The sequence below is a fragment of the Siniperca chuatsi genome, linkage group LG15 (genome assembly GCF_020085105.1).
Source record: "Siniperca chuatsi isolate FFG_IHB_CAS linkage group LG15, ASM2008510v1, whole genome shotgun sequence".
Classification (NCBI taxonomy): Eukaryota; Metazoa; Chordata; class Actinopteri; order Centrarchiformes; family Sinipercidae; genus Siniperca; species Siniperca chuatsi.
Window position 1 is genome coordinate 24,745,083 of NC_058056.1, and position 18,623 is coordinate 24,763,705.

Consider the following 18,623-nt stretch of genomic DNA (forward strand, 5'->3'; position numbering starts at 1 on the left):
ACTGTAGTTCCATTTATATTACTGTAAAACTAGATTTACATTAGATACGTACTGTGAATATCAAAGAAAGAATCCGTTTCTCTGTCTGCACTCTTTCACCTACTCATGTACTTCAGGTCTCTCTCTGCTCTTTTTTAAGACTATTGGGTAGTCCATCAAACAACATTTAAACATTTTACTTGTAAATTATTATTTTCATTTTTGACTGACTAATCGTTGCAGCTCGAGTTGCAACTATTGATTTATATATTGATTATACAGACTATTTCAAAAGATATTTATTTTACAATGATATAAAAAAAGATAAAAAAGCAGTGAAGCCTCAGATTCGAGAAGCTGTAAGAATCTACGATTTGAAACTTAATATTGTTTCATTTTCAAATGAAACAACTGACTAACCAATCAGATAGCAAATCATTTAAGCACTAAACATTTAATTCACATTGTTAATAGAAATGCCTGTTCAGTAAAGACGGGCAGCAAGTGAAGCACGCCAGAACGGCCAGAAAACAAAACCACAAAACCATGTTGGACGACACGAGTTTTGTTCGACTGCTGATGCGAGTTGTGTCGGGACAATGTTATTTAAATTCCATGGTTTGACAGATGTCTCAATTTCCTATCTACATTATTATATTCTAAACAATCACAATTGACAAGGATAATATCGACAAGAGACTAATCTGCAGTGTAGATCACTGCACTGTAGTCTGTCTCTGGCAAAATGACATTTTGATGTCATTGCAGCAGGGAAAAGAGAAATACGGTCCTTCAAAAGCTCCACTACATTCTTCTGCAATTCACTTTCATGTGCATCTCACTTTCGATTCTTTCTACCTGCGACTTAAAAAAAAAAAAAAGCTGTTTCTCCTCTGGCTGTTATTTCTTTACACATCAAACTACTTGAGACCTACTTTGATTTAAGAGCCATGTAACTGTCTTGGCAGTGACCTGAACAAGGAAGAAGCGTAAGGCCTCACAGTGGTTTCTTAATGTGATCCCCTACCCCACACTTCCGATGAAGTTGGTAATTGGAATTCCACTTACAGTAGCATGTTCCTTTGAGGGGGTTGCCTTGGTAACGATTCTCAACTTCACACCTGAAAGAGAGATGTGGAGAATAGAGGAACGGAAATGAGGCAAAACATGAGGGAAAGACAGCAAGAGGGCAAGAAAAGAAGAGAGAGGAAGAAAGGTGAATCAGGACAATTTAATTGCTGATAAAAACAAAGCGGAGCCACACATCACACATGGAGCTGAGATAACACACAGTAGACAGCGGCATGAGTCTTGACCTTCAGTCAAACAGAGAAAGAATAAAGAAAGAAGGCCTAGTGAAGCTGACAGGCATCACTAACAGACACCTTCTGTCTACAAAAACTTCAGAAATTTTAAAAAAGACAAAAATAGCCTCATTTTCATACTGATGACCACTCAGTTGTGAAACTGTATCTCAAGTTTTTAATGGGTTTTGGGAAGTCCTATGGTAATGAAGGCCAGGGTTAAGATTAGTGCTGACACTCTAGCACTAATGAACAGCTGCTACTACAGTATGCCAAAAAATAAAATAAAAAAGGACATGGAGGGTATTGAGTCTTTTCTTAAAATCAACATATTAAACAATGCAAGTCTTTGTAAAACTATATTTCTAAAGAAACCTTTGAATTGCAAGTGGTTCAACACTTTTGCACATAAAAAGGGTTCTTGACTTTTGAAAACGTGCAAATACAGTTTTATATCAAGTTTCAAATCTCTATGACTAACAGCATAGAACACCTTCTTTCCAAAGCAGTGATCTACTGATTGCTTTACAGTTATTTATTCTTACTTTAGTACACAACCGCAATGAAACAATTACTTAATAAAATCACCTTGCTCTTTTTTAGATTAGTTTGGAAGTTGACTACATAATCTTGGGTTCTAACCTCAAAAAAACATTACAAGAAAATCACATTCCTACTTCTAGTATTGATACTACTGGAGACCTGTGCTTACTTGCTGTGTGAATGATGTTCACACAACACAAGTACACATGTTTTATCAGCCTCAAAGCTTGTGTTTGACCAGTCAGTGACACTGATTGTTAAGTGCCTGACAATTCCTGGGCCATCAGAAAGAACCACTCCCAGATCCCCAGAAGTTAGACCTTGTGTACCATCAAAATCTGAGCATGTGGTGTCACAAATACTGCCTGTGATGGACAGATGGACCAAACCATATTCTCCCACCCAGAATTTAACTGTAGGGGGCTAAGATATGACAGTATCAAGGTTTTCCTAAAAATGCAGACATAGCCCAAGTGGAGAAGAAAATGTGAGAGTACAGAGGCAGGACAGAGGAGGAAAGACGAGGACAGAGGGAAGGAAAAGGTGAAACTCACAGGTGGCAGCGATCTCCTTTGATGCCCTTAGTGGTGCAGAAGCACTTGCCATTGTTGGGGTTGCACATGCTGGCGTGGCCGTTACACTTGCAGGCTGAACAAACATGACACATGAAAATTGTGAAAAAAATTAAAGTGTCTCAGTAAAGCAATACCATACTATTTTTCACATTAAATGACTGCTATCATTCTAAACAAAGTGCTGCAGAATATTGAATGTATTGCATTATATAGGAGGGTGACTGACTCTTATGTAATATGAATGTGAGCTATAGAATATCTTTATATAGTTTTCAGTGATTCTGCAAGTTCAACAACACAAATGTAAATAATAAAACAAAAATACTACTTATTACACTGTGAATCAAATACATTTGATTCAGTTCAAAGAACATTTACCCTTAGGTCTACATGTAACAAATATGATGTTTGTACTGAATAAGACCTTTTCCTGTATGTCATGTACGCAGTTTGACACAGTTATGACGGGTTCAATGGCAACTCTGCTTTTGTGAATGTTTCCTGCATCCCAGGAAGCAGTCAGATGTTCCCAGTTCACCCTCACTAGATATTTCTTTCTATACCACCGGATCAAACTCAGATCAGCTGATAGCTCTGTTCCTCTCTTCAGAGTGTTCAAGACATACAACCACAGATATGTAGTAATACAAAGTCAATTATCTATCTTTGGCCGAAGGTGTCCAGCCTTCTTTTTCAGAATCGCACCAAGAGACTCAAAGAAGGCCAGATACTCGGAAATGCTCTTCACCGCATGGGCACAAACAGTCAGAACAACCCTGTCTGCATTGAAGCGAGCGTCTCAGTCCGACAAGGAGGAAAAAAATTAATTGTGCCTCTATCCAGAAGTTGAGTTCCAGAGCTAATTCTGTGCATAGAGGTGAACCCAACTTTAACGCTGCATCTCCCACAGAAGCTCTGGCTCCCTCCCTAGCAGAGGTGACTTTCCACATCCCAAGAGACGTTTTTTTGTGACAGTGAACAGATGCCAAATGTCTATTAGGTTTGGTGATTTTGAGGACAGCTGGTGGAACAACAAGCCATATTATGATTTTATCTTATTTATATACATGTTTGTTATCTTCTCCTTTTTGAGGTATTGATTGTGTACGTTTTACTTTACTCATAATGCCTCCTGAGTCAAACTCATATAAAGAATGTCATGATTAGCTGTTAAAGTTAAATGTGGCTGTTAATGTCCCTGAGGGGCACTTTGCTGTACAACCAGGAGACAGAAAATAAGAAGCATAAACAAAGAATGCATAATACTGACAAGATGAAGATATGCTGAGCGGCTGGTTTATTGATTGGCTGTCACTGATGTAGAACCAAGTAAATCTATATTCCAGGGGGACACCTGGAATTAGGGCTCCAAAAAAACAAATTAAATAAATTAAAAAAATATATATAAAAAAATCACATAACATACACCATGGCTGTAATATATTGGTAAGCTAAATTAAGCTGTCGATGGAATGAACAATTGATTTGTTGTCCAATTGACTGACTGTCAGTATTAGCTGTAGAGTGGCGTAAATCTTTAATATCCCACGGGGCCGCTTTACTGTGCAGCCAGGAATCAGGAAAATGGCTGACATAAAACTGAACTGTAAAATACTGACAAGTTAAATGAAGCTGTGCGCAGGAAGACTGACTTGGTTGATTTAGTGCTGGACTGAACGGCCCACGGATACTCACGCTGGCAGCTGCCCCCGTTGGTCGGATCTCCGTAGAAGCCAGAGATGCAGCTCTCGCAGTGTCGGCCGGTTGTCAGGTCCTCACACTTCTCGCACACACTCTCGTTGACACATTGGCTGTGACCGTTACATTGACAAGCTGCCAAGAGTAAACAAAGCACATACTGTATGAACATCACACACTGAAAAAAAAAAAAAGTGTTTTAATAAACAGCCCCAGGCCCAAACATGAATGAATTTGTTTCATAATTTGCAAGTACAGAAAGTGATGTGCAGTCTGGGATCTGTACTGTCCTGAACTGGCCGTTGGTGCTGCATGTCAGGTACTCATGTGACAAATAATGTTACTTTGATATTCTCTATGCCTGCCAGGTTTATTTGTCAAGATTTACTACACATATCTATTAAATTGAGAGAAGTCACAATAACCACTGCAGGTCACTGGCAAACATTTCTGTTAGTTTTGGATTATAATGAATGAGTAAAACAATCCCTATCAGTGGGCAAACATTTTCAGATACTTTGGTTATTAGACAATGAGGGCGGGTCATTCAATGATTTTACACATGAGGATCAGTTTACGATTCAGCCTGAGAAAACGGCTGTATAAGGTTTTTTTGGCTCTGAAGGGAGCGATCCAAAATTTTATTCTATTCTAATAGGTAATCTCAATTTGGGCTTTAGACTTAATTTTTTTAAACAGAAAACCTGCATTACAAACTACACATGCAACGTTTGAGAGAGGTGGGCACTGAGAAGGCAGAGGGGTCTAAAGAAAGACACTACTGAGTTGCATTATGGAAGGATCCAGTGTTTTTGCAGCTTGACCCCACACTAAAAACTAAAAGTCTCGGCCTCAGCTGCTTTGAGTTTGACCTTTTTTTTATCTTTTTTTTTTTAATCTGTTTCTTGTGAGTTCCACATCTTTATGAAAGTGCAATACCAAATTACACCTTTGAAAAATTACATTTAATTTTTGAAAACAGAAAAGCCCCTTCAGAGCTATAAGAAAATGTTTACCATTGTTTTTTACCTTTGTACTTCCCATGATAAGTCAACTGATCTCAATGTGTACATTTTGTTGGAATTCCCCTTAAAGTGTAAATACATTTACAGAAATAGCATTCATACAATACATTAATAGAAATTAGTATTTTCAAATGGTTAATATGTTCGATCACTAAACAAAACTAAGAGCTAATTCCTCCCTACCTGGGCAGTGTATGAAGGACCAGTTATATTTGGCCTCGCCGGGGCACATGCTGGCATTGAGGGCCGGCTGGGAGCTGGTGTGCAGGCCGGGGAGGGTGGATGGAGCCGGGACCGAGGTCTGGAAGGGCCCGCGATATGAGCCCTCGATGCACTGACCTTTGCCCGTGTTACTGGGGTCGGTGCACCAACCGCAGCCCGGCTGGTCCAGACACTGGCCACATGTTCTGTACCCAGAGCAGTTCTCCGCTGCAGCAAAACAGTTATGAAACAATTCAGGACATTTATTACTGTTAAGTCTGATATTATTATTACTGCTGAAAGCCAATATTGTGTCTTTTTAAAAATCCACCTGTGTCGTAAAAACAGAGCCGTTAGTATTTCCAGAATCAGTAAGAACAGTGGGCTATCATAAGAGTAAAACTAAATTGTATGACAGAAGCTCCTACATTAAAGGAATAGTTTGACATTTTGGGAAATATGTTTATGTTTATTAATACCACTCACAGCTGGAGCCAGTAGGCAATTAGCTTAGCATAAAAATTGTATTAATATAGCGCCAATTCATTACAGAAGTTATCTCAATGCACTCTTCCTATAGAGCAGGTCTAGACCGTACTCTTTATAATATTAAACAAACATACATAACATACATTGTGTTAATTAGTGAGCTTCGTACAGAGCCAGGCTAGCTGTTTTCCCCCGCTTCAACTCTTTATTCTAAAGCTAGCTTTTAGCTCCATAGTTAATACACAGATGAGAGTGCTATCAACATTCACATCTAAAACTAGGCAAGAAAGTAAATATGCCAAATATGAAACTATTTTCCCCTTAAGCAGAACTTCATTTTGGTTTGTGAGGAAAAAAGATTTGATTTGAGTGAACTGGAAGCGTAAAGAGTTTCAGGTGCTTACACGTCAGGCAACCGTCTAACATATAATCAAGGTAACCTATGTATTTTCACTTGACTGTGATTGACATCCTTGTCATTTGATATCATATTTTGTCTTTTATTAGTCTTTTTTTTGTTGCAATGTTGTGTATTATCATATATCTACAACCTGTTACACTCATTTGTTTACCAGTATAAACAGGACATTCCTGCAGAAAGAGAGCTTGTTCTCATTGAGTTTCTCTTGTGTAACTAAAGGTTTCAATTAATCAATCAATTACTGTCCTATGAGACATAGGTAGCAACGTTCACACAGCACCATCAATAAATGAGTGATGGGTAATAGTAAGTTTGTTATTGGGTGTTGGTAAGTAAGGTCCAGACTTTCCAAAAGTTTAATTTGATAAAACAACCACAACACCTCTACAAGGCTCAACAGTTAATCTGATTCTCTCCTGCTCTCCATAGATATTTGCCTATATTTTAATTCCTAACTCTCAGCCCTTTAGGGGTTTCTCTACCTATGGCTGTAAGCAACAGTTTGTACTTAATTGTCCTGCCAGGTTAAATAAATGAAAATTGTTCTCTGCTGCGCCGTACAAAAACAAAGTACCAGCCAGAGACTAAGTTATCAAACTACTAAACCAGCTTATTAATCCCCATCTCATCTACTGGAGGGGTGTAGTGTAATGTGCTCGGCTAAATGAAGGTTAAAAAAACCCCCAAACATTTAAAGATGCTCTGCTCCAGAGAGCCATCTATATTTAAAATGTTGCCTTTAAGGGTCTTTTTTAAGTCTGATGAAGATTGCTACATATTCTTAAGTGGTTGAGTACATTAACTGTAAAATTACGTGAGCGGACTTCAGATTTATGTTTTTATTTTCATATTGAGTTTTTCTCCTTTCATAGGTTGCAACTCATGAATCCTGCCTGGGAGGGTGGTGGTTATGCATGTAGAGATTACAACTTAATCAGAGGTTTAAAGAGTATGCTGCAACATTTCCTTGTGTCAGACAGAAAGTGTTTTTGCAAAGTGTTTTTTCTACGGCAGCAACAGCAATTTGTTTGGAATAAATAGGACAAGAACTGGATAACTGGCATAAGAAATGCATGGAGAGATCTCTGCACACTTAAAAGTAAACATTTTATGTATAATCAATGGGTTTCGACTCAAGAGATGCCGATGCCAGGGCGGCAAAAACAAACAGTGCAGAAAGGTTCTTACATAGAGGTATGATGAGATCAATGAGTCAAGATAAGTGATGAAAAGACAGAGAAGAATTACAGATTACAAAAAAGAATCCAAGAGATTTACTTATTACCACAGCAGAGAAGATGGTAATACCTCATTTTACTGCTCCTTAATTTCCCAGGAAGTTTCCTGCAAACGAGTATGTAATGGCTCTAATTATAGGGGAAACAGGAATGACCTTAAAAGAAAAGCTTCATTCCAACCCAAGTAAATATTCACATATTATTGGGAACCTCATCCTGCATATATGAAGATATGCATGTAGACAACTTTCACTTTTGCATGTTCAGCTGACCTGTTGTGCACTGACTAAAAGATAAATGAATTATTAAATGTACTAACTGAACGCTGTCTCTATTTTCCCTGAAATTACATATTTCTTTCCAAGACAAGAAAATTATTAGAAAATGATTCGCAAATTACAGTTCCCTACAACCCCTTCTATGGGTTTTGTAGGGCTGCAACCCCAGAAATGATCTCATGTAGTTAGTTAATTTGTTATTTTGAGTGTTGTCTCAATTTAAAAAAAGAGGAAACATCATAACAGTTGTCGAAACTCCTCATTCTCGATAACCTCCGAACTCCTTATATCATTTATAAAGGAATACCTACTGTAACACCTCTCTACTACTAACATTGATGTACTCAATGCCAAAAATAGCAACGACAATGTCCTGCTTCTTTCAAGTGTCAAGCCGCGGGGTTTTTAAACAATTTCTTTTGACTTCACTTTTGTGTTCTAATAAATGTTTCAGGGGTTTTTAAATTTTTCTCATACTGCACACTGTTATGAGAGCAACAGAAAAGCATAAATTACATTTTTTTGTATTAAATGTAATGATTTAATAAGATGTAATAATAGGAAATGATCTTCAGACTCAATGTTCAGAGTGTTTATATTTGTGGTGCATTTTGCCAAAATAAAAAAAAGACAAGAAGAATCACAATGATTGTCATATTAAACCTGTAAATTAATATATAAGAGGGAGAAAACTGAACAGAATAAGATGTCTTACGTGGACAAGTATTCATGGTGTACCACTCCATACACTGTCCGAAGGGGAAGGAGGCCACGTAGGCGTTGGAGTCGACGCACTGCTTCATGTTGCTGCACCACATACACTCTGAGCTGCTGCTGGTGCATTCGCTGCAGGTGCTTCTCATGGCACACGGTGTCCGGCACTGCTTGGCACTGTGGTTGGCTGAGGAACATTATCAAGTCAAGTTATGTTCAAGCCCCTTGGAGTATGAATGCAGTCAAACCTCTTCTGGTAGTGCTCTTCTTGCTGAACTCTACTGGACTATGATAAATAAGGTGTTACTTCTTGGGAGTAGAAAAATCTGTTTGCACCTGCTAACGAAGTTGATACTGAAATACTTTCTGATAGAGGTCAAACAGTCTGCATTCTGATTCAATCTAGCTGAAATTCTGAGGTAACATTTTTATTACAAGTTGTACAAAGACACTCAAATCTATTTTACTTTGGAAAATGTGTGTAAAAAAATCATCATCTCCATAAAGTTGGGCGACTTGCAGGAGACACATTACAAAGAACGATCAAAATTGATGCAGCAGAGGCAAAGACATCCAACTTAGTCCCTACTATGGGTCAAGCTCCAAAAACAACAACTCAACAGGGTCTTTCATTAGACCTTCCCTGACTGGTACATGACCAGGTCTTTCTAACTTGACGTCCCTTGTAAACTAGTCATGGTTAGTTTAACTTTAACTTTAAAATCAATGGACTGCCCCTTTAACCATAACTTAACAGAACTTAAACCAGAGAGCAAAAATTGCAAACTAATGCTGGGATCAGAGTACACAGTATCAGCTCCATGGCCTGATCAGACGCACATGGGGTGTCAGGAACAAAAATGAGCATCAGGCATGACGATTTTTCATAGTTGAAAACAGCAAATTCTGTATCTTGAATATCTCAACATCTATCTATGATTGGTCAGTGTTCAAAGTGTAGTCTGACATTTCTCTCAACCAACTCATGGCAGGAATTTAAGATTCCTTCATTCAACAGTGACAATCTCAAAAGACACAAATCAAGTTTGATCTCTGCGTTAGATGTTTGTAATATCAGTGCTTTGATGGGAGAAGCACAGGAAATGATTACAATACTGTTAATTTAGTAAGACATCTATCCTATTTGACCAAAGTCTAGGCGTTAATAACAATGCATTTACCTGAATTTATTGGACATTTTTAGCCACAGTATTTGCTGATAACTATATGCTGAAACTGAATTGTTTTACATTAATTGTTGCAGGCATGAACCACACCTTGTTTTTGTTTAGCACATATAAAATGTCTTCATGCGCATTAACATTATTTCCTATAGGATAATACTCTGGAATAGAACACCACTTTGCCCTTTGGTTTTTATTCATGAAGTATTGGGAACCCACCTGGCCGTTCACACAGGCTGCCATTCACTGGGTTGATGCAGGTTTGTGCTTTCAGTCCGCTGGATGCTGGCTCGGCCAGGTAGCCACAGAACCCAGCGTCACTCGGCTCGCCGGGTAGCCACTGCAGGGTTGTGTTGGTGAAGGGCGACATGTCCTCCCAGCACCAGTACGAGACATTGATTTTCCTGAGCCCCACCCAGGGCGTCACTGTGGCCTTGTACTGCAAACAAACAACATTAAGCCAAAGTCAAAATAAGGATTTTACACATTGTACTCTTTAAAATGAATCACTCTTCAAAGCTTCAGTCAAATTTCTACTACTGCCTCCTTCTTCTTCTTCTACTCTTCATGTCAAGGTTTCTGTTTTTTAGATTTTAGTGTAAATCAGCCTCTTAACCATCTGTGATAATAAAAAAAAAGGAAAACCCTTTAGAATTAGGTGGTGTTTTGTCATCTTTTCACTTTAAAAGGGTCACAAAAAAGGTTGAGAGCCACAACGTAAGTGCCAGGTACTCTGTAGCTGAAGACTAATCTGTTTCTGACATTTGATGAAAATCAATGTCAGAAACAGATTTTTATATTTATGTTTTTTGTCAGAAATCACAACTTTGCCCTGCCTTGTTGTAAGCAACAAAAAAAGAGCAATATTTCATCTGTACGAACATAAATTCCCCTGGACTGACTGAGCGGCAATAAAAGCAGCTTTACTTCACTTGACTTGGGAGGCTCTGTTATCCATCCCATCTCTAATCAATGGCCATGCTGTTGCAGTACTAGTAAACAAAGAGAGCTCGATCTCTCACAGACGTGGGTCGAATTACTGTTCCATCGGGGTTTAATTGCATTTCTTGGATTGATTATTCCTGTCTGGAAATAGCTGAAACTGCTAAACAGCACAAACAGTGTCAATGTAATACAGCAGGAAGACTTGTGAAGCATGTTTCAGAGTCTCTGTGCCTGTACAGATTTTATTGTTGAACGGGACCGTTTGAAAACCAATGTTATTCCAGAGAAGTTAGGTTTTATTTCTTCTCTACCTTTAAGCACAAAGATTACCTGGAACCGACAAACAGACGTGAATTTCGACAAACAGGGGACATCTTCACAGTTTCATTAGCATGGATGGAAAACACTCCTCAATTCCAGACCCACTTTGTGATTTAGAATCCAATGATTGTCTTATTTAACTACATTACATATGCCATACGGTGGCTCCAGAGCACTTTGTAGAATCATAAGTGGCTTACATTTTTGCATGGGTGGCTTCAGTGAAGGATGGCAGTGTGTGAGCCTGCTGGGTGATCTACACAGAAACTAAAGCAGAACTGCAGCTGAAGATGACACCATACTTCATTTAAGTGCAGTCCGGGTCGTTAGAACCATATTTTCGCAGTGCTTTTGACACATGTGGGATTATATAATACTCTTCAGTGAACTCAAGTGTAGACATAAACTAAAATATTTAGACAGATTTAGCTGTGATTAGGCCATTAATGTGGGTCCTAAAAAAACAGCTTGAAAAATTGAGACGTCTTTCTGCAGCGCCTATTATTCAGGAAATGTGATAGTGTGAACCCTATTTTAGCACAGGAAATGTGTCCTTTTTTACAGCTCTTTCTGTATATTTAGTGGCAACGTTTTAAGGCTGCAATTAATTATTTTTAGTACCCATTATTCTGCTGCTTATTTTCGCGATTAATCGATTAATCATTTAGTGCATAAAATGTCAGAAAACTGGGAAAAACGCCCATGATAGAGCCCAGGATGAGGTCTTCAAATGTCATTTTGTCTGACCAGCAGACCAAAACCCAAATATATTCAGGTTGTAATGATTTAAGAGAGAAAAGCAGATAATACTCACAATGCAGAAGCTGGAACCAGAGAATGGTTGTTATTTTTGCTTGAAAAATTACTAAAACTAAAATACTAAAACGATTGAGTGATAAACAAAACTTTCATTTCTATCAATCGTTTCCACTCTATAACATAAGTATTATTATTATAGTATAAGTATTTCTGGGTAATCACATTAATCAAATCTCTTGATAAAGGAATTCAAAAATAACATTAAACCTGAAAAATACGGTCCCTTTTGATGTTCACCAGATACACTTGAGTTGAATGTTTTTAGTGTCTTTTTAGAGTTTTTAGAATCCAACCCTAATTGACTTTAAGCTGAATTTAGGCTGCTTGGCTCAGTGCAGCTGAGTGGCTTTAATTTACATGTAACTTTTGAGCCAATACTCACACTCAATTCAGTCTACAGTGTGAAATATGAGGTTATACAGGATTTCTTGATCATCAACATCACAAGCAACCATGAGTAAAGGGTGCGGGATCAAAGCTACAAGGCGAAGCACATATCTTCAAAGACAAGTACATTCAGGACTTATTCAGTAAATAACCATGTATGTTGCTTCTCTCAGTAAATGCACCATCTTTGCTTTTTTTCTGTATTCTGTGTGTGATGACAGTGTACAAACATAATGCAAAGATTAAAGCAAACACTGTACATCTCCCCATCTTTCATACATCTATCTGTAGATATGTGACCTGCATCTGAAGGTATAAACAGCAGCTTGAGATGGTTAGTCAATTGTTGGGATAGATTTCTGCGCATCTGCTCTAATGGAGCGAGTAAGAGATGTCTGAGCTCTGAGGAAAGAATCTGTTAATAGAAGATTTGTTTCACGCTCACTGGTCCAAAAATCACAGACAAAAAGACTCCAACCAGAGCTCACCTGCAGATTAAAAAGTCAACATTTCAAAAGAGGGCAGCTACCTCAAAAGACATGCAAGTGCAAAAACTAAAAAGCGCACAACAGTCAAGTTTCTGGTCATAAATCAGAGATAACATAAGAAATAAAGATGGTTTCTTTATGCACTTTTGTAGTTTTCTTTCTTGAATCAGTGAGTCTTGTTGGATTTTTCCCCCCCTGTTTTTCTTGTTTCTCTGCTTCATCATGAAAATCTGTCAAAGAAGAGGCTCTACAAACACTATATCATTATTCATTTAGCCGATATATAATTCTTCAGTCTTGATGTTGATGTGACTTTCTTGCTGTAATGATCTATTTTATCTTCACCGCTCTCTGCGTATCTCAAGTGTTATCAGCATCTTATTCGCTGCTGGTATGACAACCCAATTTCCCCAAGGAGAATATTTAAATTTCTCTAATCGGATAATTAATACCCAGGACTGCCCCCCCCCTCCTCTTTCTTACCACCACGCTCATAATCTGCAGCTCCTTCAGGACAAAGTCCACCTTCTTCTGCGTGGTCAGCGAGGCCAGGACGGCGTTGTGGCTCCTGCAGGCCAGCTTGGCGTTGTCGTACGAGTCCTTTGCCGTGATGAATTTCAGACAGGAGTTGCCCACCAGATGCCAGCTTTCACCGCACACGTTTTCTGGAATAGAGAGATTAGATGAGGAGTTGGTACTATAGAGACTACAGGTTCGGTAGGCTGATCTGTAAATTGACAGCATGTCGATGGGGCAAATTAGGATCTATCTTTTTGGGTTATCTACCTTCATTATCTATACATTCAACCCAAGAATGATATTCTCATAGATTTTTCTTTTTTAATTTGAATAGATTTCAGAGGTCTGAAGAGGTAAAACAATCCAGTATTTCACAAGAAATAAAATAAACAGAATTTTATGTAGCAGCAATGTTTTTCCTTCTCTCTTATCCCTTTAATCATCTAGTCACCCCTCAGATTTGTCTTACAACCTCTTAGGGATATGTGACCCACAGGTTGGAAATCACTGCCCAAAAGGCACATTATAATTATAAACTGTAACAGGGGTACAATATTAACTATATTAATGTCACAATATTAACTATATTAATGTCACAATGACATTTTAAAATTACATTTTAAAATGTATTAGACAATATGGTATTGTACCTTTGGAATAAATGCAAGCATCTGTGTCTTTGCATTAATGGAAAATTATATTTTAGGATAATCTGCATCTTATTTTTGTAGTTTTGGCACAAATTTTAGTTCAGAAAAACATTTTGCTCACCAGGCTAATTACAATTTGCCGATTCTGTTTTCAGCTTTACAACGGAGTCCATAAGAGCGAGATACATGCTAATCCATATATTAATATTTGACCATATCGTCATGTCACTTCAATGCATCCCTACATCTCAGAAATTAAGTGCGTAAATTGTTCACATAACTGATAAGATAGATGGCCAAATCGATGAAAACAACACTCAGGTTGTAAAAATACTTACATTTTCTAAATCTAAATCTTCTGCCTGTGTATGTAGTTAATGTATGTCTACGTATGTAAAGTTGAAACCAGATATTTACATACACTTCAGAAAAAAAACAAAAAACTTTTTTTTCCTTTACTGTCATACATTAAATCAGAGTAAACTTTTTCTGTTTTAGATCAATAAATATTAACATATTTTTTGCATTTGTTAAATGTCAGAATCGAGCGAGGGAGAATTTTTATGTATTTTTCTTCACTCTCATCAAAGTCAGAAGTATATTATAAGTTTATTGTGTCTTTAAACAAAAAGAAAACTCCAGATGATTCCATTCTGAGCTTAAGGAGCTTCTGATAGGTTAATTGATTCCATTTGAGTTAATTGTTGGCACACCTGTGGATGCATATAAAGGCACACCTCAAACACAGAGCCTCTTTCTTTGACATCATGGGAAAATCAAGAGAAATCAACCACGACATCAGGAAAAGAATTGTGGACCTCCACAAGTGTGGCTCATCCTTAGGTGCAATTTCCAGATGCCTGAAGGTCCCACGTTCATCCGTTCAGACAATAATACACAAGCATAAAAAACATGGGAACGTGCAACCATCATACCGCTCAGGAAGGAGACGGATTCTGAGTCCCAGAGAGGAACGTTTTTTGGTGCGAAATGTGCGAATCAACCCCAGGACAACAGCAAAAGACCTTGTGAAGATGCTGGCTGAGACTGGTAAGACAGTGTCATTATCCACAGTAAAACGAGTCCTGTACCACCATGAGCTGAAAGGTTACTCTGGGAGGAGAAAGCAATTACTTCAAAACCACCATAAAAAAGCCAGACTATAGTTTGCAACTGCACATGGGGACAAAAATCTTAATTTCTGGAGACATGTCCTGTGGTCTGACGAAACAAAAATTGAACCGTTCGGCCATAATGATAAACGGTATATTTGGAGGAAAAAGGGCCAAGCTTTGAAGCCTCAGAACACCATCTCAACTGTGAAGTATGGGGGTGGTAGTATAATGTTGTGGGGCTGCTTTGCTGCAGAAGGGACTGGTGCACTTCACAAAATAGATGGCATCATGAGAAAAGAAAATTATGTGGATATATTGAAGAAACATCGGAAGACATCAGCCAGGAAGTTAAAGCTTGGGCACAAATGGGTCTTCCAAAATGGACAATGACACCAAGCATACCTCCAAATTAGTTACAAAGTGGCTTAAGGACAACAAAGTCAAGGTATTGGAGTGGCCATCACAAAGCCCTGATCTCAATCCCACAGAAAATTTGTGGGCGGCACTGAAAAGGCGAGCAAGAAGGCCTACAAACCTGACCCAGTTACACCAGTTCTGTCATGAGGAGTGGGCCAAAATTCCAGCAAACTATTATAGAAAGCTTGTGGAAGGATACCCAAAACGTTTCGGGGCAATTCTACCAAATACTAAGGAAGCGTATGTATACTTATGACTTTGATGAAAGTGATAAAAAAATACATAAAAATTCTCCCTCGCTCGATTCGGATATTTAACAAATGCAAAAAATGTTAATATTTATTGATCTAAAACAGAAGTGTGAGTAAGTGTGTGATGCAACTTGCGCATGTGATGCTTATTTTTGAAATTAAATGCTTTTATTTCCATTTCCTAACAACCACAGTTACCTGGCAGTGAGATGCACTCCTGGTTGCGAGGTTCCCACTGACAGTTCTGGTCCACAGCACAGCTCTTGCAGCTGGTTTTCTTGTTGCATACATATGAGGGGTTGTCCTTGGGGCAAACTTCATACTCTCCTATGGCCCCCTGGGAAGAGAAAGCAGAAAATAACAGCCGTCAACTCTTCAGACTCAAAGTACCTAATTATTATATTTAATTTTCCATAAATGTCATATGGCGCAAAATGAAATGTTATTTAATTATGAATAGACAGCAACTGAATTTTATGAGATTTTCATAGAAAAAAATTTAAGTGTTTGTGGACTTTTTTTTTTTTTTTACTGACAATGTAGCTATTTGAGTAGAAAGCCAGGTTATCACAAGTATAAGATTACCAAATAATTGCAGTCAAGTAGACTGACCCTTATTAATCAAATATTTTAGAGACAAATGCAGATGAGTGCGCTGGAGAAGACGCATGAACTGTCTCTGGGTGTCATATTGCATCCAAATGAGCAGTGTTAATCACAGATTAACAAATCAGCTCCAGTGTTGGAAACAAGAACGTACCTCACCAGTCCTTTATCTTATCATTACTCAAATTTGACAAGTCTCAATTTATAAAGGTGTAATAACTCTTGGAGGAAATGAAACATTTGTGTATCCTAATCAAAATAGCAAATATCTGCCAAAGATAGTGAAGTTGCACTGGAATTGGCTACAGGAACCCATAGTGTCCGAGCATTCATCATTCTGTGCTTCAAAGAGCCTATGACTGTTCAAAATTATTAAGACTACTTATTCAATTATTGAGTCTTAGAATTACATTTCAGCTTGTATGGCAAGAAAACGTTATATACTGGAATGTTTTTGTTACAGAGCATCAGAACTTACTTTAATTCTAACTTTTCCATGTGCAACAAAAACATGTATGTATTTATAATACAAAATCTGAAGGCGAAATGAGAAGTGTCAGCGGGGTCAGTTTACTTACCGTGGCAGAGGTGCAGTTGCTTCCCAGAGACACACACTGGCCTGAGCACCACTGGCAGCCATTGGTGTTAGCAGTGCAACTGTAGCAGTCTGTATACTGGTCACACCTCTCGTTATCAGCATCTGCAAAATTTGGAGGAACATGGTATATAAATAGTTTTGTTCATAAAACAATGTACAATTTTATGACAATACACACAGAAATTATAGTTTGCAATTAGAAAATAATTGGAGTGAAGGCAAAGTTTTTAACCCGACTTTGCAGTTTTCAGATGCCTTGTTTGCTTAATCTGCAAAGTAACTGTCAACTTCAGCTTTGAAATTAATGTAGTGGAGTCATTAGCACAGTATTTCCCTCTGAATTGTAGTAAAGTAGAAGTATAAAGTAGCAAAAATGCAAATACTCAAGTCCCGTACTTGAGTACAGATTTGAGGTACTTGTACTTTACTTGAGTAAATGTATTTAGTTACTTTCCACTACTGCCAGACAGCAATGGATCAAAATACATTTTTCCATCCGTTACACAACCACTTAAAAAGAGACTTATTCTAACCTTTTTTCTTTTAAATAAATTCATTAATATTATCTATATTCTTTTCAATAGTCTTTGCTGTATTATCAGGGCATTTTGGTTCTAACTTCACACTTCTCACAATTTAATGTTAATCTACTGTTTCAACTTTTGTAATATATTATTGTAAATTTGACCTAGAGGGATAAAATGAAAGAACAGGGAATTTATTTAGTTCTTGTTCATCTTTTACACGGCAGTTTAAGTAATTCTGATTCTGCCGTGAACCACAGCAACACTTCCTGAACATGAGGTTTCTTCTGGGGAAACTGGGGCAGGGTGACTGCCAGACAGCAGCAGAGCAGGAAGGCCTCCTTGGTATTAAATGTGCCTGAAAGATATTCCGGGGTGCAGTTTCCATCTGCCGGCGCTTCTGAAGACGCCGACACTGGAAAATGAGATGGGCCGTGTTGTGGAAACTGAGGATTTTTTGTGACAAATAGCAAACACCAAAAAGAAGAGAATTCTCAGCGGGAAGCAGAGAGACCTGGCTGAACTGTCCCTGATGATTACCTCTTCCTGTCCTATCTGGCACACACACACACACACACACACACACACACACACACACACACACACACACACACAGAATAGTAGAACCTGAGAACTGGGACACATTTTTTTGAAGAAAAAATACTAATTTGTTAAACGTGGTGAGATGTGTTTCTAGGACACACCAACGCATGAGGAACATGCACACTCCCACGTACTCTCAGGTAATCATACAAAGGCTGCAACTAATAATTATTATCATTATGAATTCATTTTTGAAAAGACTTTTTGATTAATTGATATCCGGGAGACATCAGCACAGGAAATTTGCCCCTTTTGTAGGGGCCTTTCTGGACACTTAGTTGCAGGCTTAAAATGTTACAACTAACAACTATTTTCATCCTAGATTGATCTGCTGTTTCGATCGATCGTTTAATAGTTTGATTTATAAAATGGCAGAAAATCTTGAAAAATGACAATTATAGAGCCCAAAGTGACGTTTAGAAATGTAATCAGTTCAGAAATCTAATATATTCAATTTAAAACAGAGAAAAGCAGAAAATCTTCACATGGAGCTGGTGACTTAAATGAAAATGTTGTTGATCATTTTCTGTTGATCAACTAATCAGTTGATCCAGTGTCATTCAGCACATATTCACACATGCAGAAATGACAGCCACTGAACAGTTCCTAAAGATGCATGGAGGCTAAGATTTCTACATTTCAAAACCTCTCACACACACACACAACACATTTTTTTAGCCATTTTCACTCTCTGATTTGCAAGACTGCGTTGGCGGTCTTTGACAAACAAG

The 18,623-nt window shown here is 38.0% G+C and overlaps 1 protein-coding gene across 3 annotated transcripts in view; it reads right to left on the bottom strand.

Annotated features, from left to right (window-relative positions):
* The window catches only part of atrn (attractin), a 136,246-nt gene that overhangs the window by 84,190 nt on the left and 33,433 nt on the right, over nt 1–18,623 (bottom strand). For all 3 annotated transcript variants that reach the window (XM_044167851.1, XM_044167852.1, XM_044167853.1), the window contains exons 13-21: nt 16,746–16,867; nt 15,760–15,898; nt 13,093–13,274; nt 9,869–10,088; nt 8,467–8,652; nt 5,308–5,553; nt 4,097–4,234; nt 2,381–2,474; nt 1,048–1,100 (exon numbers count right to left, since the gene is read on the bottom strand). In XM_044167851.1, the coding sequence (XP_044023786.1) occupies nt 1,048–1,100; nt 2,381–2,474; nt 4,097–4,234; nt 5,308–5,553; nt 8,467–8,652; nt 9,869–10,088; nt 13,093–13,274; nt 15,760–15,898; nt 16,746–16,867 (1,380 nt within the window). The remainder of the gene's footprint in view (nt 1–1,047; nt 1,101–2,380; nt 2,475–4,096; nt 4,235–5,307; nt 5,554–8,466; nt 8,653–9,868; nt 10,089–13,092; nt 13,275–15,759; nt 15,899–16,745; nt 16,868–18,623) is intronic.